We start from the raw sequence: 20,358 nt of genomic DNA, 5'->3' as shown, positions 1-20,358 counted from the left end.
GGACAGAATATATCCTCCAATTATGAGCAAAAAAATAATGAAAAAAACAAGAAAAAAACAAGGCATCAGATTAATTGAACAGTTCAATTGTTCAGCAATTCCAAAAGCCCCATACTAATGCTTATAAAAAAAAAATGCTAGCAACACAATACAAAAAGCTGGTTTTTCTGTCTAAAAATTCTTTGATTTGTTCCAAGAATAAACCCGAAACAACTGCGAGCAGCTAAATGCATATCTCCCTGAAGACACGTACTCATTATAAGAATTTGAATTTGGTAAAGACAATATGAATATTATAACATACAAGAGGCGGATTGTATAAATTATCTGCGAAAGGCCCAAAAAGACTTCTCATCTCTATTAACTGGTGAATAAGTTTGCGCCATGCATGGATTCCAGTACTGATTCGATGACAAGTAACTATATCCACATAAGCACGCCTGTCAACCTGGCAAAAATTAAATATTTAACAAGCAGCGTATCAAATAATCTGAATGTCATAAAAACAAGTAGACAACGAACCTCAGACCGTTGCATATTCCTTGCTAGTGCAAAACTGGCCACAAGAACAGCAATATATTTATATGAAAAAGCATTAAAATCTTTCCCGTAAACCGACTTTGTACCAACTGGCTGCAAACATTCCATCCAAGCAACTCCCATTGCTTCAGAAATATTCCACCTCTTGACCCGCTCCATATCACTAGCACTCCTTCGTTGTGCAGATGTAGCCATTGCAACAGCACTGAGACCTCTTCCAGAACCAATTTTTGCAAATCGCTCAAGATCGCGAGCAGCTGCCAAAGCAGCAGCTTTGGCAGCTGCTTTGTCCTTGGGAAGAGGTGGTGTTTTGTTAGAGACTTCCAAAGGCCTTTGAAAGCTTGAAAATGTCGTAAGCTTAGTCTGTTTTCGTTCGAGCAGTGAGGTATCACGTCTAAGATGAGAACTTGCTGCAGGAGCTTGGGTTTCGCCACCTGATGCACCAGCTGCAATCATTGCCAATGCCATTGCAGCAGGTGGAGATGCAAAAGCAGCAGCCCAGGCAGGAGATATCATTGCGAGAGCAGCCTGAAGAACAGCAATTATCAATTACACATCTAAATTAATGCAGCAAAATCATGTCAATGAATACATGTGTGAAGCACATTTTGTGTATGCTGTATTAGAATCTGAAAGATAAATTATAGGGAATCCTTTTACAAATTTGGGTTGGGCCTAACTCAACCTTACAAAACTAGATTGTAAGGTGAGGTTTGCACTCACTTATAAACCCATGTTCCAGCCATCTCTCATCCAATGTGGAATTCTTAATAGGCTATAAAAAACAAAGAAGCAAAAACAAATACATAGTAACAGGTCCAATAAGATTAATCAGAGTTAAGAGATGGCTAATCTCTTTGCATATGGGAAAAACTGATCCCCGGAAATAATCCATGTGGAATGACCTAAGAGAAGACATACATATAATTATATCCAAAGCAAATTTAAAGGCAGTAATCACACCCTTGAAAGATACGATATTCCTTTCCAACACAAAAATAAGCTCCAGGACAAACAAACATTGGCACAATGTATTGTTTTCCTTCTTGTTTACTTTCTTATTAACAAAACCTTTTCACTCCATTTGATTGGCAAAGAAAGTGAAATAATTTTTTTTAACGAAAAATGGCATGCATAAGCATCACAATAATGACTGCAATTCCAACAAAGTTGGCACCCCAGCCATTACCTACCATTTGCAACCCACCGTAAATTTATTAAATTAAACTAGAGAAAAGAGTACCAAAAATAACATGGGCATCTGACCCATGATCAACTCATTTGAACCAAAAATTTGGAAGAGACAGTCAAAGGAATTATAAGGAAAAAAAGTAGAAAATGAGATGGTTTTCTCTTTCCTTGTTCAATTGGGTAGAAAGTAAGAGGAAAGAAAAAAAATGTATATTTTTTAAATACATAGATATCCATCGGTAAAAATGAATAGTGGTTAAGAAAGTAAAATTTTACTAAATTTAATATTTTTAAATACAAGATTACTATAAATATGTAAAGAAAAGGAAATTAATTATAAATTTCAAAAAAAAATATTTAACTAACTTTGCCGAATGCAGCGGACATGAGAGGACACTCGAGAGTCGAGAGTAACATAACACAATGTCAAAGTAAGAAACAGAACATGTAGCAGGCGCTATTTTCATCCTTAATGATGGAATTGCCTTCATTCCATCTGCTTTATGTTCCCTCATGGGCTAAAACGGAGAAAATAGCACCTTTTATCTTTCCTTCCCTTTTTGCACGCCAAATAAAGGAAAATACCACATTTTCTCACTATTTTTCCATTGTTTTTCCATTTCCATTGCTTTTCCATAAAACCAAACAATGTGTTAAAGTGAAGGTGAACATATTGATATAAAACTAAGCCAAACCCTTATTATTACTCCCTCTGTTAGAGAAATATTGAGAAAGGCAATGTTGTCAATATATATGATACTAAACTAACCTTATTAGTTCGGTCAAAGTAGAATATAATACTTTGGAAGTAGTGTACACAATAATCATTTGAGGGCAAAATTGGAAAAAAAAAATTAACCTACATTGAAAAGTGTAAATGACATTCATTTTGAAACAATTTTTTTTTTTGCTAAAGTGACACATTTTGAAATAGAGGGAGTACATATGTTTGTATTTATAGGAATGGACAGTAAAGTACCTCAATTGGCAGGGAATCAGCAGCCAATGCACGATCATCGGCAACAAGAGGATTCAAACCATCACCAGTAGCAAGTTCATGAATGCTAGCCAAAAGGGGGCGCCACCTCCTTAAGACAGCAACAAATGGTGGTAATATAGCCTCAAGGTACTGTTTGCGAAGAGGTTTTTGGTCTCTGCTCACAGCATGGTAAACCTGACAAAGAGTATTACTATGTTAACACATTCATGTATTTTGATGAAAAAAGAATTAAAATGAACAAGCTGAAAATACAAACCTCAGCATATAGCACACAAGATGCAACCAAGACTCTTTGCCTCTTATTGTCAGAAATTGGCATGTTGAGAATAGGTGAGAGAACACTGTTCAAATTTTTAAAAAATTAAATTAAACAAGACAACATTGACCCATCTAGAGTACATCAGATAATGAAAATAAAAAAGGGAATTATGCAATAACAGTTTTATATAATCTTATGTCTTAATAATAGATTTCTTTCAGAATCCCGAAGGTAGTCAATGAAGGAAGTTGAAATATTTTATTATGAACAAAGAAATTTTTCAAGACAGAAAGAACAAATTTTCAAGATTTTTGTATGGTTAGGGGATTCTCCAGAATAACAAAAACATAAGATAAAACAGCAAAGAAAAAGAAAGCAAAACAAAGTCCCAAAATAAGAAGATTGCTCCAGCTTTTGGTGTCAAAACACATGGCTTTAGAAATTTCATTTACAATTACAGTCCTCTTCTATTTCTGAAGCAAATATGGTTTGCATTGAGAATGGTGAAGTCTGCGAGCAAAACTACACATGCTAATCTTTGCAAATTCATTTTCAGGGATTATATTTTCTTTAGAACTCTCTTCTCTTCCTAACAATGGGTGGTTTTCATTTCAAATTTTGGGAGGATACTAATGTTTTGCGTACAAATGCTTTTGCAAGGCTTTTTCAAACTTCATCTCTTCATTAGGCCATTATTTGTCTGTGTTACTATTGTTCATACAAAATCTCTTGGAACTGCCGGCTCTCTAGAAAAATTGTTTGACATAGAGGTGACTTAGAGTCTCTTTTTTTTCCTTGATTCTGGTGATCTTTCTTTTACTTCCTTCACTTGACTGTTAGGCGTAGACACATAAATGATTATATATTATATTCCAGACACATACCCTCCTGCAAGATCTATTGGGCTTGAAGTGTGGTTAACACAAACTCCCACGTACCTTGTGCAGAAATTTCAACTTTTTAATTAGAAAATAGGGTTGGCAAGGACCAAACTCTAGGCCACTTGATCATAGAAGCTATTACACTACGTCATGAACCAATTATCCCAAACGATCAAGTTGTTAGGTGAAGAAACATGAATAGTTTTATACTCCTATTATAATTCTAAGAATTAAGATTATGTATCTAATAAGAGTTTATCTAGGATTTTTAATTACTTTTTAATATTTTTATTATTTTTTAGTTATTAATAGACTTTAAATGCCTTGCACAGTTTAGACTTTGGATAATTAACAATAATGTGGTTTTAGTCTCTTCAAGAATATCTAAATCTTGAGTCAGAGGAACACTAGACAAAGTACACAGGTATTTGGAGAATACCATGCCAAGACGATTGCTCTTGGTTTGTTTATCAGAGGAGTACCTTTTCAAGAAGAGCACTTTTGGTTTACTTGTCCTGCATTGATTTGGTATAAAAAGCAGAATGGTATTATCAAGGAGTAGGGTCAAGTTTGGCCGAACTGTAATTTTAAGATGGTATTAAAGCATAAAAACCCTGCTATTGGACCACACAGGACAAACTCCAGATGTTCGGTCATGGATGTGAAAGGGTGTGTAAAGATCTCAAATTGATTGTAATATAGCCTGAAAAGTGTTTACAAGTGGGAGACATCCTTCACTTAAAAGTCAGTTTTGTAGGGATGAGTTAGACTCGACTCAAATTCTAAGACTAAAAAATCATATATTGAAGATATGTCGTACTTGAATCGCGTTTCTGAATTATTTGCAGTAAAACTAGTACATGACTACATGCTAAGCTAATGAAGTTTTATCTGTTAGGACAGAAATGCGCGCACAAAATTTAAGATTGAAGGGGTTGTTCTACCTCCATAAAAGTGCTGATCGCGGTTTTCTTCCTTCAGACGCCACATCCTCAATACTTGTATTTCTCATCAGCATATAATCTTCACCATCATCATCTTCCCTCATCGATAGAAGAACCATTCTAAGCATGCATAAGAACGGTTGGTCACTGTCTAATAGCTGGTAGAGTGCAGCCATCCCTCCCATTCCAGTACCTGATCCTCCACCTATACCAAGACCACCACCAAGTCCAGACTCATCTAACAATAACGCTTGGAGCATTGCCACAGACTTCCTCACCAAAGGAAGCTCAATCCAGTTTCCGTTGGCATCTTTCTCCAAAGTTGACTTCCAAAAATCCCATCCACTGCCTCCACCACCAAATGCAGCTGGATCCTGTGGAAGGCCAACGCCATACCATAAACGGCTCCGGTATTTCCAGCCATCAGCTAAATCCTTTGTACAGGACCCGTGTGACACAAAAGCACAAGATACAGATTCATAAGGCTCAGCTGCTGCTGCAGCTGTAATCCTTTCCATCACTGATGTAGGGATCTGACCGTTTCCATCAGCCATTGAAGAAATGGCCTTCAAAAATCATGAAAGTATTAGTTTCTCCAATATAGAAATATAAAGAACAAAAATGATATAAGGATGAACAGACAAATCAAATTGACAACAATGCAAATGCAATGGCAATAAAAAAATATATATAAAGTTTGGACATATTTTCTTAAATCTGAAAAATGGACACAAAAGATAGAGACAAAAAGTAAGGTAATCAAAACCAAACCGGACATTGAACCAGTGTAGCTACCGGTTCAAGGTTTAAAGGTCTTACTGGGGCTCAATCAGAGTTCAACCGTTAATACTTCAATATCTCTTTTATATTCAACTATATTATTTTTTATATTTATAGAACCATATAAATATAATACAAACTTATTTTACCTACATATATCTTTCTTATCGATTACAGGAATAGATCTTTATGAAAGTAATATAGTATTATTAATTATTAATAGCAAATTATATTAAAGAAAAAAAAAGGAAATATAAATGTAAAAAGAAGAAGAAGAAAAAATGATAACGTTTTACCAAAAAAAAAATACCTTTAGAAAAGAACTTAATGTAATTTATTTAAACACGAATGAGAAAAAGAAAGTACCAAGTAACATAATAAGAATATATCAATCATGTTATGAGAAAGACCAACATCGACGATTTTATATCAACTGGTTTGGAATATTAGATATAAAAAGAGAGTCCCATAGCATACGAATGACAGGATATCCCCTTTTGGTGAGAAAGACCAACATCGACGATTTTATATCAACTGGTTTGGAATATTAGATATAAAAAGAGAGTCCCATAGCATACGAATGACAGGATATCCCCTTTTGGTGAGTCTAATATCCTTGTGTTGGCCAGTTAAAAAACTTATAAAAAAGCCAAAATACGATTCAACCATGATAACTGTGTGAACTCCTAGTTTTCTGGTTTACTCCAGGCTTTTACCAGTTTTCCTGTTTCTTGCCCAGTTATGTATCATAGTGGTTTTAGGTGTTGATCGGACTGGATGCAGGTCCGGTTCCCGGTTCAACTGGTCAAACCGGCCGGTTCGGCCCGGTTTTGATTACCTTGATAAAAAGTGTAAAACAGGGAATGTTAAACCAAAAAAAAAGTATTTGGAGAATAGAACAGTGTGTTACCAATGCATAAATTTTGGAGGAATATTGGAGATGCACTGATATAAAAAACAAAATACTTATCTATTTATGACATGTATAGCATGCATGTGTAGTCTTAGATTACTATAAGCATACATCTAGAGGGATTCCCCCTGAGCCACTGGATAGTGAACTTCGGTTGTCTGTGATTTCTTCTGTTGACTCGTCAATTGTTGACAATGAATTCGAGTTATCACTTATTGGATACAAAGTAGAAAGCCGAGATGGAGATTTATCTGTACGTGAAGACGATTGTTTGCTCTGAAACCGCAAATGGTCTTCAACAAGCATAAGTATCACAATGGCATTCTCTACTAATGCCACAGACAACTGGGCAGCATTATCAGCCTCGGCCTTAGCATCTGTCGGGGACAAGCCCTCAGCTGCAACACCAGCCGCAGCTGCAGCAATAATTTGAGTCTGCAGCAAGGGAAAACTGTATTTAGAGGTCATTGCTGTTTTTTCTTCCACTCTTAACAAAAATGAGAAACATAGATAAATGTACTTATCAATTTAGCATATGATTTTGTATGTAGTGATTTTGTTTCCTAAGTGTGATAGACATTTCAAAACAAAACAAAATCGGGGGAGGGGGTAACAATAGCAGAATGAATATCAATGTAATGCTCATGCATATAACTTTTATAGGGAAAATCTGTAACAATAGAAAACAAGATTTACCTGAACCTGCAATTCTCTAGCGGCAAAGTCCAACAAGCCACCTAAGAGTCTCCTTTTAAATATAGGCAACGATTCTTCACGTCTTTAAAGAAATTGAACCAAAAAAGAATGAGTATAAAAATAGAATGAAACCAAAATTTGTAAACTGTTGCTAGAAACTTTCAATCAAGACAAAAGAGTAATATAGTAGTATAAAATAATTTATAAAACTCTTCTTCGAAATTCTTCATAAACTGTTCAACAAACATAGACTGAGATTATTGCTCTAAATGTTATCTTTGAGTATGTTTTAGACGTAATTGTCCTCTTTGAATTACCATCAACTGATGTCAAACATATACCCACACAGCTTCTTTGTATTACCTCATCAAGTTTCCATCTTTCATGTTTCATCAAAATCAACTGGAACATACAAATTTTCCTTGTATATTTTTCCTTGGCTTCTACTTTTATAATGTGGAACTTATGATGGTATGAGCAGTTCTATGTATTCTTTTTCACATAACACCAGAATGGTTAATAATTCATAAACAATTTAGAGAAAAGGAGGTCGCTTTAAATTTGTGATGATGTCATAAATATTCTGTCAAGGAATGGATGTCAACTAAAAGATTGTGTGGTCAAGTAAAATCTGATGAATGATTAATATACCTAACAAAACCCCCTAACTCAAGCTCTTTGAACTTGAAGCATGGACAGTGGAATGGCCTACCGAACCTTATGCTAAAATTCAAGTTTTGGGAGCAGTAAGGATTAAGCTCCTGACCACTTGATCATAGCTCTCATAGAATGTCAAGGACTGACTCTGATCGGATAAAGACTTAAGCTGTTAGGTCAGAGCTCATGAATGGTTTTTATATCTATACTATAAAGATAGTTCAATTTTTAGCTCAGAAATAATGCCAAAGAGCATCAGAGTAAACCAAAAATAATAAAATATTCAATGATAAGAAGTGAGAAGTAAATGCTCAAAGAGCTCATAATGGATGTTTAAACTTACCTTACTCGCTGTTCTCCTGTGCTAGATCCACCTACAATAGAAAGCCACTCTGCACAATGAATTGTTGCTTCAATATCCTGGACAGAATGAGTAACTCAGCCTGAATCAGCCTGATAAAACCAGAACTAATGCAAGCAGAAAGATATGGACATTTGCAACAGAAATTAAATTCCCTCAGAATGATGGCTATGAAGTTACAAAATATCACCAGTCAATTGGGGCTTCTAATACAAACCCCAGGACAAAATATACCTCCTCTTGATGACCACTATTATGTGATTAGTAAATAGAATATTACAAAATGTATTACAACTCAATTTTAATACTTTGTAGACAAGTCATTGCTCAAAACCAACAAGTATGGTAAACATCTAAAATATTTTCTTTCGATCGAACACACAAGATATATGTTATCAATAGGACAATTCAGCTACATTTTTAAGCCTCATGGATTCCAGTATTCATTTAGTTTCTGGTTTGAAATATGTTATGCAACCTAACCACCTTCCCTCAAAAAGTTGTACTTTTTCTTTATTTGAAATAAAATTCTTCCTATACAATGAAAGGGAAAAGGGGGAAGGAAAAAAATGCAGTTTTCTTCATATCTGCAAGCCTAAGAAACTCCAGTGAAGCAAAAAAGAAACACATTTACAAATTCATTGAAAGTTCAAGCCCAGTTTACAGTTTGACGTTCAACAGTTGCAACCCCAGACAAAAAACAGATTCAAGAGAACAGAAAACCGGAAATGTAGGAGAACAATAATTTTTCACAAATTTTTTTTTTTATCTTACTAGTGTTTGTTTCAGATTTTTTCAAAAATCATTTTTTTCATCAAAATGAGAATCTATTTTCAATAGCTTTTATCAAAATCCATTTTTTTTATCATTCATCATCCCTCACCATCTTAAAAAAGTAGATTTTAATGATTATAAACAAACGGCAAATAGCTTTGGATTTTTTTCAAAATCTCTACAAAAAAATGATTTTCTTAAAAATGATTTTTTTCAAAAAAAAAATCATTTTTTTGAAATCTCAAACAAACGGGCCCAAACTATTGCATGTGATCGCTGTCATCAGCAACGTCATGAATCATGAAAGACCAAATTGAAAAGAATTGGAAGTAACATGAACAATTTCCACATGAAAGATGTTAAAATCAGCCATTCAAAAAAAAAAAATGAAGTTCAAAATCCAAACACATATCAAACCTTCCATCCATCCTTTTGGCGCATTGAGTGCTCTAGCATGATACTTAGGAAGTTATGAATCAGGTCTTCTACGTCTCCACCACTTGTTGAATCAGACAATTTATTTGGACCTACCTGTTAAAAAAGAGTATGCAATTAACAGTCAAAGAATTTTCCACGGGAACCACACCCAAAACAAATATAAAAGAGACAAAAATATTACTCATGTATATGTTATTACCTCATAGTGTGAGATCAGGATTTCCAAAATCCATTCAGGCCATTCCTCCATATTTATCATACTGTTTCTATTTTCAGGATGACTGCAAGCCAAAAATAGAAGATCCTGAAAATATACACAAACAAACAGCTTAAAGCTTAAAAAAAAATCACAAGTAGGATTTGTATACATCATTGGAAGTCTTACTTCCAAAGACAAATTTTATAGGAAAGTTTTTATATTGTTGTGTTATATACATGGACATCTTGTTTGATAATTATGACATAAAAAGGTACCTAAGGCAATAAGAAGAACAAAACTGCTCACATAGTACCAGAAACAAATTGAGAGGTTCTGCGGAACTCACGACACAATAACCTGATAGGACTCCAGTTCTCAAGAAACCTAGCACAACCCCATATTTTAATTATTCAAATTGAAAAGGGTAGAAGATATCTGGGAAAGAAGGAATGTATGAAGCAGTGCTTTAAAACCCGGACCGGCTGGTCCGACCGGGAACCAGTAGGGTGTCTGGTTCGGTCAAGACAACAGACCAGTATGCGAGAAACCTGGTGTAACCCGCTGTGATCTGGGCGGGTCACCAGTCAAACCAGTGTAACCCGCCGTGAACCAGACCTCTATGGAGCTTGAATGTATATTGTTTTAAAATATTAAACATGTGGTCAAAGAGGAACCCTGGGCTTATAACTTGGCCATGTGAACTTGAATAACAATATTGCATCGAAATACCTTTATTAAGAAACATTAGCTATTATATACTAAATTAGTAAACTCAAGCGATCACTTATATGGCATAACTATCATACATTGATACAATACTTTTTTTTTAATAAAAGACATTGTAAATTGTTTTTCTTGGTGAATTTGATTTTGATATCTTTAAATAAATTATAATATTATCTGCTACATAACATAATATATATGTGAATCAAAATGAAAACAATGATATTTATCAAAAAAAGAAAAAATGAAAACAATAATGGGAATGGGAAGATTGTATGGATTTATTAATTTTTTTATGGAAGAACTTTTTTTTTTGACAAATTTTATGGAAGAACTTTTAAAATTGTCAAAAAAAAATAATAATACTTTTAATTTTTTTATATAAACCGGGTCAACAGTCGTGTGATCCGACCAGTGACCCAATGACCCAGTACCTTGACCGGTTCGATGACAGGTCCAGGTTTTAAAACATTAGTGTGAAGACAGATATAAAGATCGAATAAGATGGTCTCCTCTCTGGTCTATGCCAGTGAGACACTATGAAAGAATCCAGTTTTGAACATCGCGAAGAAGCAACAATCTACTTCGGGTAGTAAAGCAAGTCTTTCAAATACAGATTATACAAGACTTTTATAGATTTCCTTTTCAATAGAAAAATAACATGTCAATAGGTCAAAATAGGAAAGAAAAAATAAAAACACAGCAACTAATCATGAGTTAAAATAACAGTATAAGTGGGCAGAGTAACAACCTATCCTGTAGTTGGTGTCAGTGAGAGTGGGAAAAGTAATAGTGTTAAACATAATATTGTGAAATTAGTTAAACGAAGAGGCACAATGAGAGTGGGAAGAGTAGTAGTGCCTAAAATAATATTCTGAAATGACCAAACAACCCCTTAGAATACTTAAAACAAAAAATATCAGAGGGCAAACAGGGTTGCGAACTGTTTCAAAGAAACAGGCCATTGAAAACCCTGACACAGATGCGGCTGTGAAACGTCTTATCTGCCACAATTTTTCCACAATTAGCGGCCACTTTTGCCACTGCTGTTAGCCGCAGGTAGCACTGAAATTGTGTCGCACCAGACCCCTAAACTGCTCGGCGAAACCACTATAGTTCGTGATCACACCACTATTGACGACATAGATGTATGAAACAATAAAACCAAAATGCTAAATTAAGCAGCCCACCCATGAAGTAAGGTGAATTGAATAGTTCAAATACGTGAATCAAGGAAGTAAAAAAGCATGTGATGCTGCAAACACCTCATTAATCATAAAAAATGCAATATAGAAAACATTATATGCATATTGTAAGGAATGAGAGTAATGAGCTAATACCTGCAATGCCCTGTTCTGCAGTGACCTGGGTGCAAATGGAAGCGAACGCAGCAGCACCAATAAAAGTTGTGAATGCTCAAAGCGATGACCAGAATCATAGAAATTAAGTCCATCCTCTGAAGAAGAAGCGTTAATCTGAAATGGAAAGCAAAAAACATGAAAACAAAAAAATCAGCTAACGAGGATAGAATAGTTATTTTGGCAATTTGATTTCCAGATTTTTCAAGGAATTCTTCAATAGACATTCAAAGAGGCATGAATGCTTTCATTTTTATTTTATTTTGCAGTTTTTGGGGCTAAAATGGGGAATTTTTGCAATTATATTAGCAAGTTTCTTTCTGCATTCAATCAATTTTATGAAGTCACTGTTTGACAACATTTTTTACTGAATCACGCATTACTTTTTTTTTTTACGAAGAATCACGCATTACTTGACAATAGCAGTTTGTTAAAATTTTGCAACGCTATAGCCACTCTATTTGTCATCACTGCACCAGACAGGAAAGCTAAAGTTGCTGATTTCATACATTGATTGAAAAATGCAGAATTCGGTTAGCATAGGTAGCATGTTGGCAGACCAATATAAACAATAATTTGGCCTGATCCAGTTAATGAGAACTATAAATTTTGCTGGTACAATATATAAATCTAAAGACATTCATATTTTGAATATTGATGCATGTATGCTATTATACATGATGAAAATATTAAGAATATATCAGCTGATAATGACCAAAAACGAAAAATACGGCATACCGTGAATAAAACATGGTAATGACATTGAAAATATAAATTTCAAAGGTGCAAAAAAAAATTCCATTTGGGCAACAGTATAGGCGTAACCGCTACTAATGTGTTTTCATTGGCATATGAAGTGAGGATATGCTAGAGGAAGTTAGCCATACCGAGGCAGCCAACAAAGCTGTGTAAACATTGTTAGTCATTAGCCTGTTAGGTGCTGCTTGAAAAGCCTTTTGTAAAGCATAAAGTAGAAGAGAAACCTTGTCTTCAAACATAGTACCACCGCTGTCATGGAGTCCAACACCATAAAGGTTGCTTGTTGTATCAGTACCAGAACTTGAAACAAATCTGAGTTGTCCTGAAGCTACTAAAGCACCTACAAGACCTATGATCCCTACAACAACGCCATCACTTTTATCAATATTGTACACATTTCTCCTAGCACTGTCAGCACTAATGGATAGACTTATGCCTCCAAGATTCTTGGAAGAAGGAACTTCAGGGGTAAATGTCATCCGGTCGCTGTTAATATCTGGAGAACTAGGAACAATGCTATTGCAACTATCAATAGATTGAGAGCGTTTATCGTTATCTAGTATGCTAACTTCACTTTTATCCACTGATCCTTCATCATCCTGACTTCTTTCAGTGTTTTCATTACTACCATCAATTTCTGTTTTTTCAAGTTCAGGATTCTTTGAGAATAATTCAATTACACCACTATCACCGTCTTTAGCTTCCCTCTGTAGGAGAACAAGAAGAGTTTCTATCCCACCACCTGCTAGAAATTCTTCAGCAAATGTGTTGGCCCTAGATGCATTAGGCTGGACAACCAACCTGTAGAAGAGATGCAACACCCTAGCAACCTGAAAATTGAAGCAAATAATGAATGATGAGTATAATTTTGTTTAGATGATAAAGAAAAAAAGAAAAATATCAAACCAAAGTGTTTTGTATTTATAAAGTTGAGTTAGGCCCAATTCCCAATTCTAAGTTGGTATCAGAGCCTCCTCCAAGATCCGTTGGGCCACGCACCAAGCCCAATAGTGTTAGGAAATCACCATTTGGCGAAGTCGTGTTGAAATAGTCATTTTCAAATTTTAGTAGGACCTCCTATTTGAATTGGCAAGGTATCGTTGAAATAGCCATTTTCAAATTTTAGTAGGACCTCCCATTTCAATTGGCGAGGTTGTGTTGAAATAAGAAATTACAATAACATTAAGTTCCATCAAGTAAAAGGACATTGAAATTTAAAAGCTGCATGATTAAATTTTACTGTAATTTTGCAGTAGTGGTTCCATTTTGATCTTCCATTACTAGAAGAAATATAATAATTTGGTATTCCTATGTTGCGTGGAAGCATGTGCTCTTTATTAGGTGTCTAATATGGTTGAGTTGAGAACGCACAGAAGCATGTGCTCTTATTTCAACACAACCTTGCCAATTGAAATGGTGCAGTCCTATTAGAACCCAAACAAAAAAAAAAAACAGGTCCTTCAAAACCTCGCCAATTCAATTGGATGTGTCTTACTAGGACCAAAAAGTAGGCTATTTAGGGAATTAGTTTTCAAAGTTCATGTTAGATTTCTCAAACTACATAACCACTAAAAATGAGATTGGTAATGCTCCAGAACATGCATCTTACTTGCATCCAATATAGAGCAATCTAACACAACATACAGCAAAATAGAGCTTATTAGCTGGAGCTACTTCAGGTATGTAGATTTCAGCAAGTTAGGTATTTCTACAGTGACTAGACCATAACCACCAGGACCAGGTGTGTTGTCAAATACATTTGATAATGTTATATCTGTGTGTCATTTGGGAGGAATATCATGTCAATTGATCATGAGCTCCAATGTAGAATTATGAGTTTGACACTTTGTACAAAGTTGTTGTTTGAGATTGCCTGGTTGGCATAGCACCAAGGTCTGGAGTTATTTAAAAAGGACGGACGAAGATATATAACAAGAGAAAATTGGAATCTTGTGCAGATTTAGGTAAAGCAGAGCGGGGGTTTGATAGAACTGACTGGTACTTAAACCTATCAGGGTACGAATACTGGTTTCACTGCTTTATGTTGTACTGCTAATGACATTGCATTAGTAATGGATTGTTGGCTTGGCTGAAGTAGGTGTAATTCTATTAGCATTGTTTTGGGGTATTTTTCTGTTTTAACTTGAGTTTGGGTTCTGATTTCTATTATCTCAGCAACCGGCTTGATTGTATAGTGCATTGGTCTAGGCGCTAATTGTGCCTGGGACCGTTCTTGTCTCATCTAATAATATGTCTTTTTCCTTTTAATAAAAAAAAAGTTGATCTATGTAGCCGACACTGCCTAATAACAAAAGGCTACGGTGGTGTTTTTGTTGTGTCATTTTAGCATCATGACTAACTAATAACGCCTTCTTATTACCCCCTCACCAAAACAAAAACAAAAAACACAAACAAAAAGAAAAAATAAAATAAATGTCGCTACTTTACCTGATTGGGTTGTGGACAGTCAACCATGAATCCAAGTAAACATTGGACATCAGCTGAGACCAAAGAAGGAGGAGCTGCCACTATTAAAAGTTCAACTACCACTAAGAGCTCGTCAACCAACGCATTAATTTCCCCCACGGGACGTGTTGCCCCAGCTAGGGAAAAAGAATTCACCGAGTCATTTTCACGAACAATCCAATAACATCTTCTACAGCCATCAAGAAGCATTTGAATGGCATTGGCATCACGCATTACTGTTGACTCTGTGAAAACCATGTCTGCAAGTGATGATAGAAGCTTCTTTTGTATGCCATAACTACACAAACTCCAAATTTTTAAATCTAACACCAGTGTAGCGAAGAGCTGCACCTTAAGTGCATGGTTGATCTTCTGAGATTGACAGACAGAAACAACAGCAGCAACAAGTTCCTCATCTCTTACACCATCATGCTTTCCAACATCAAGTAAAGATAGAGTTTGGAGAAGATAATTCAAAATTTTTGACAAAACCTCGGGCCCTCTACCACGAGACAACTCTTCATTGTTCCTTGGATGTTGAATAGCGATGGATATAATTCTAAATATTGGGGCAGCAAGAGATGTGGTGGCTGAAGATAGCGGAAAATTCCCTTGCAGTGGTTCCAGAGTCTCCTCGTCTATATTGCTTATCGTCATGGGAAGCAAAGACAAGGGACCACCATAGGCCAATGCCCACAAAGCATCTCCAGGTCGCATTCGTGTAGCAACATGGACTTGCCCAAGAACCTCAGCTGGACGTCGAAGCATTCCTGAATCACAATGAAGGGACCATGAGAAGAGCAGAGATTGATGCAGAAAATTATTCATGCCTTGGTGCATACAAAGAACTTTTGTATTGCTGACAGTAAAATAGGAAATACATGTAACTGTTGATCCCGCAAATGGTTGGTTGTGCCATATTAAACACTGGAAATAGCTAACATTGTACACAGGAAATGGTCTATTGAGAAGATACGGAGAAGTAAAGAAACAACAAAGGAGGGTTGCATACATATAAGCCACGGGCTTAGCAAACAATATGTGTATCTGTAAAACTTAAAACCGAGAAAGAATGGGAGAAACAGAATACAATTAAATAACAACTAGATATGATATCTTCTCAAGACAGCTTAATGACAGGCCAGTCAAAGATAAGTCTATTCCTTAATGAATTATATAATTTTATTTACATACCCCTTAGTTTAAATTAACTAATATTTATTTATTGTAATACTTTATGTAAACCAGTTTGCCGCTATCTATGCATAGACAAATGAGCTTAATGCAAGTCCCTAAGTGGTTTGTGATCCCCCCAAATTTACACAGTCATGTCTGTTTACGTAAAATAAATGGAAACAAACTTTCAATTTCAAATAGGAGATGAAGAACCAAAGAAGACAATGAGCTACACTAGAAACCATACTACTAATAAACATGCAACTAAAAAAAAATCAGTACTAGAGAATCAACATTCATTGTGGTGCTTATGAATTCAAACCCAAAATATAGTGAAACATTTTTTTTCAATCACATAAACAATAAACCTAAAAGCTAACCTTTCCGAGATTATTTATCAGGTATCTTTCTGCACAAAAAATCCATATGCATTCATGCAGTGTATAAATATCCACATATTATAACACAGAAAAAACAAAGAAAAAATTGATTAAAATTTTCTAACCTGAAGCACCAGAAGGTGAAGCATCTGGACAGAAGCGCCCATTCAGCAAACTAGGATGATAGAGTAGATGAATGCAACCTCCAATTTCTGCATCTAGAAGCACACTCTCCTCTGCCTTGCTCTGTACATAGGCATTTGTTGCTAGCCATGGTAGCCCAGCTGCATTACCAAAAGAAGGCAATATATCCCCCCCTCTAGAAGCCAGGCCTGCCATTCTTTCTGCACCAATTGGTTCCTTGAAGATGTACACAGGGCCCATCTCAGCAAACAAAGGACATTGACGACGACGGCGTTGCAAACCGGCCATAGTAGGAGGAGGGTTAGTTCCTATGCAGCAAAATGCCAGAGGTTTGGATATTCGAGGGAACTCAAAAGGACGACTTTCATATAAAGACCCATCTACATATAACCTGACTTCACTTTCTGCATTCCCAAGAATTCCGTGCTTGCCTATATGCTCAAGACCAATGAAGTACCAGCATTGTGGTTTGAAGGCATAGGTAAAATGCAAAGATGACTTTTTTCCCTTTCCACTAGCAGTTTCAACAACCAAAAATTGGGCATGAAAATAAGCCTCTATACCCTGATTATCACCGGATAAAAAACTGAATAGCCGTGGCATGTGCACTGTACCTTCACCAGCAAGTGCACTAGCTGCAGCAGCAGCTGACATGGCTGATGATTTACCTGACTTAGCCGATGCAGCTGCAGCAATGGCAGCAGCAACTGTAGCTGTATTCAATGTGTCTGCAAATGATTCAATGTAGATCCATGTTGCAAAAGCATATCCATTGACAAACGGCCAACGACTCTCACCTGGACCAAGCAAACCAGAACTTTCACCATCAAACTCAAAAGTGCAAGCAGGTCCTTTTGACTCCTTTCCACTTATTGCTTTCTCCAATGCTAGTGTTAATCGTGGAGCCCAAATTGTGGTAAGTGTTTTAGTAATGACTTGAAACCATCTATAAAGATCACTAACACTAAGAGAATGACCCGCTAAGTATTGTATACAGTGGCACAGAGGTGTTCCATCCCACCTCATTTGTCCATTTAAGCCAACATCCACAGTAAAAATCTTTTCAGCTGTTCTCAACAATACTCCCAACAGACCAGCCGATGAGCACATTGCTCTATTTCTAGTGCAAGCCCTTATTATGACAAGTAGTCCCCTGACCATCCTTGTCCTTGGGGACATGACATCATCAGTATCACCTATGTAAGGAAGCCAGGGAATAAGCTCACCTGACACAATGGCAGCCCGGGAGTTCAGCATTACACTAGGAGGATTATTATCCTCATCCTCCTCAAAACTTTCAACACCTCCCATTGTTGCAAGAAGTGAATCTACAATTAAGATAGGTACACTCTCCATTTCTTCCCCACTATCAAAAATTTCTACGCCGCTAGCAATATTCTTTAGCTTATCCATGCCTTCAGGTTTCCCCATAATAGCAGAATCAACAAGATGCAGTAATTCTGGAGATACATTTGGCTTTGCATGTTTTTGCTTGGCCTTTGGTGGAGATTTAACAGGAGAAGAATATCCAGTAGAATCAAAACTAATTGATGGAGCAAACTGCTTGTTTACATGGCTGAAATTCCCCTCTGACCCAGGGCTATGAGAAAGATTATCAAGGTGTGGGTCAGCAACCACGGAAGAATTATACTCCATTGAGTATGACCCAGATGAGTATCGAGAATCCTCTGCATATCCATCATTCGGGTGATGTATTTTATCAGAACCTGGTGATTGGTCTGAATGCACAGACTCGTTATTCTTGTCTTGATCGTTCAAACATACTTGCTCAAACTGGTCCTCGCCCATGACTGTAGTTGCAGAGTCAACATCTTGATCTGGCATGTGTACCCTCTCATCTACATGTTCTAACTCAAAACTACTGCTACCATTTACATTTTCCTGATGAGGACTCTCAACAAACTGTTTTATATCACTATCTACTACTCCATGAGAATCTAATTCATTACCAGATATTTTCATCTCTTTTGGCTCTTCCTCCTCTTCCATTATGCTATTTCTGAAGAAACTAACAAATATTCCTTTGAATTATGAAAGCCCAATTCACCTGCAAGTAATAAAGTAAAATCAGAGAGAGAGAGATCAACAAACCAAAATATTCAAGATTTGGATACCATAGTGATCTGTGCAATTAAAGCACCCACCCATGTGCTACGCTAGGGGAAAGATGGGATCAGATACAGTCGCCACAAGATCAAATTATAGATAATAATGAACAGTGAATTTTGCGACAAGCCTTTTGAAAGAGCATAGGTTATGTCGATCTTTCAAACAAGAATGCCGTGGTCTATATGAGAAGACACCAATCAAAAAGATAGAAAAAGAGTATTGATATGTAAGCCCATAGTATGTATACATAAAATGAACCTAAAAAGGGTATCACTCCAATGCCCAACTTTTTCTACATACGAGGGACTTGATGAGTTGTGAAACATTTAACAGTTTGGGTTAACTAAGAGCATCTCCAACAGGAGTGCCTTATTCTGCTGTTTAACATCAATGGTTCCCTGTCGAGTTTCACCATTAGAGTGTACATATATGGCAGTCACGTGAAAGGACCGTTAGTTGTTTAAGAATAAAAAATGAATTTTACGAAAGAACATGTGGAACCCATTTTATGTTCTTAATAAATGCACCATTGGAGTAGAAACGGATCATGATTCTCAGCAGTCACCTATCCATGCATTCAAGACATTGCTGGCCATTCGGTCAAGATTGGACGGTTCAGATTTAAGATTGTATTTTAAATTACTCCCTCCATCCTTAATTATTATAAGCAAAAGTTACTTTTTAGATTCATTGAATAATTGATGAGATTCATAAGTTATTCGATGAATCTAAAAAGTAACTTTTGCTTATAATTAAGGATGGAGAGGGAGTATAAATTTAGAAGTAAAATCTACTTTTTTTCTGAACTGCCACGATTGAACGGTCACACGGTCACAAATGTCCCAAATGCATCAAAACTTCAACTGCAGGCGATTTAATTTCGAGTAGAAACATGATAAGCTGCTTAAACTTGATATGGCGTGATAAGACCCACCCCACCGAAAGTGAGTTAAGTGAAACCAGAGGCAAACCGAAAACATTTGACAATGACAACTCATCAAGGAGTAGTAAAACTCAAAAGTAACAAAAAACAAGCTTCAGTACGACCGCACACACCATAATCATTATACAACTGGAAGAAATCTTCACAATAAAGAAAGTCTACAGTAAACTATAAACAAATTCATTAATATACTGGGCAAGCTCGTTCGACAAGTTCAATGCCTTAGATTTGAGAACAGATTCACAAGAAGTAAAGTTTCACAACTTGAAGCTCAAAAATACTGACACTAAGAACAAATTAACTTGCTCCATTATTAAACTAAGTTAATAAATACTATTTGTGCCAAACACGGAATCTAAACATTCAAGTTCAATTCAACTATATCCAGAGAAAATCAACAAGAATACAGTAAAATCATGTATAGAGACAATTCAAATCAAACAATGGAAAGAAAAAAAAAAAGTCGTTGTTTAGTTGAAAACTTGAAAACGTCAAAAAAAAGAAGTCACCGGATCTTGCTCGACGCTCGAGCGAGAAGCTAAGAAATCAAAACGACTTAGATCGCTTGGCATTGCAAGAACTGGATCGAGAAACAGCAGATCTCAAAAGATAATCGCGAGCATTCTCACACGAATCGAATCGGAGT

General features: G+C 36.0%; 2 protein-coding genes across 3 annotated transcripts in view; both read right to left on the bottom strand.

Moving 5' to 3' along the window:
* LOC123889260 (cytochrome P450 76T24-like) overlaps positions 1 to 20,358 on the bottom strand; it is a 70,312-nt gene that overhangs the window by 30,005 nt on the left and 19,949 nt on the right. The window lies entirely within an intron of this gene.
* LOC123889257 (BEACH domain-containing protein C2-like) overlaps positions 1 to 20,358 on the bottom strand; it is a 32,943-nt gene that overhangs the window by 12,216 nt on the left and 369 nt on the right. For both annotated transcript variants that reach the window (XM_045938517.1, XM_045938516.1), the window contains exons 2-15: positions 16,621 to 18,707; positions 14,922 to 15,709; positions 12,602 to 13,303; positions 11,697 to 11,831; positions 9,634 to 9,738; positions 9,414 to 9,527; positions 8,205 to 8,281; positions 7,205 to 7,286; positions 6,620 to 6,943; positions 4,816 to 5,381; positions 2,988 to 3,072; positions 2,711 to 2,905; positions 523 to 1,068; positions 305 to 448 (exon numbers count right to left, since the gene is read on the bottom strand). In XM_045938517.1, the coding sequence (XP_045794473.1) occupies positions 305 to 448; positions 523 to 1,068; positions 2,711 to 2,905; positions 2,988 to 3,072; positions 4,816 to 5,381; positions 6,620 to 6,943; positions 7,205 to 7,286; positions 8,205 to 8,281; positions 9,414 to 9,527; positions 9,634 to 9,738; positions 11,697 to 11,831; positions 12,602 to 13,303; positions 14,922 to 15,709; positions 16,621 to 18,649 (5,892 nt within the window). In that variant the 5' untranslated portion in view covers positions 18,650 to 18,707. The remainder of the gene's footprint in view (positions 1 to 304; positions 449 to 522; positions 1,069 to 2,710; positions 2,906 to 2,987; positions 3,073 to 4,815; positions 5,382 to 6,619; positions 6,944 to 7,204; positions 7,287 to 8,204; positions 8,282 to 9,413; positions 9,528 to 9,633; positions 9,739 to 11,696; positions 11,832 to 12,601; positions 13,304 to 14,921; positions 15,710 to 16,620; positions 18,708 to 20,358) is intronic.

The sequence above is a fragment of the Trifolium pratense genome, linkage group LG6, assembly GCF_020283565.1.
Source record: "Trifolium pratense cultivar HEN17-A07 linkage group LG6, ARS_RC_1.1, whole genome shotgun sequence".
NCBI lineage: Eukaryota > Viridiplantae > Streptophyta > Magnoliopsida > Fabales > Fabaceae > Trifolium > Trifolium pratense.
The sequence above is the reverse complement of the archived record's forward strand: the minus strand, read 5'-3'. Positions and strand labels throughout refer to the sequence as shown.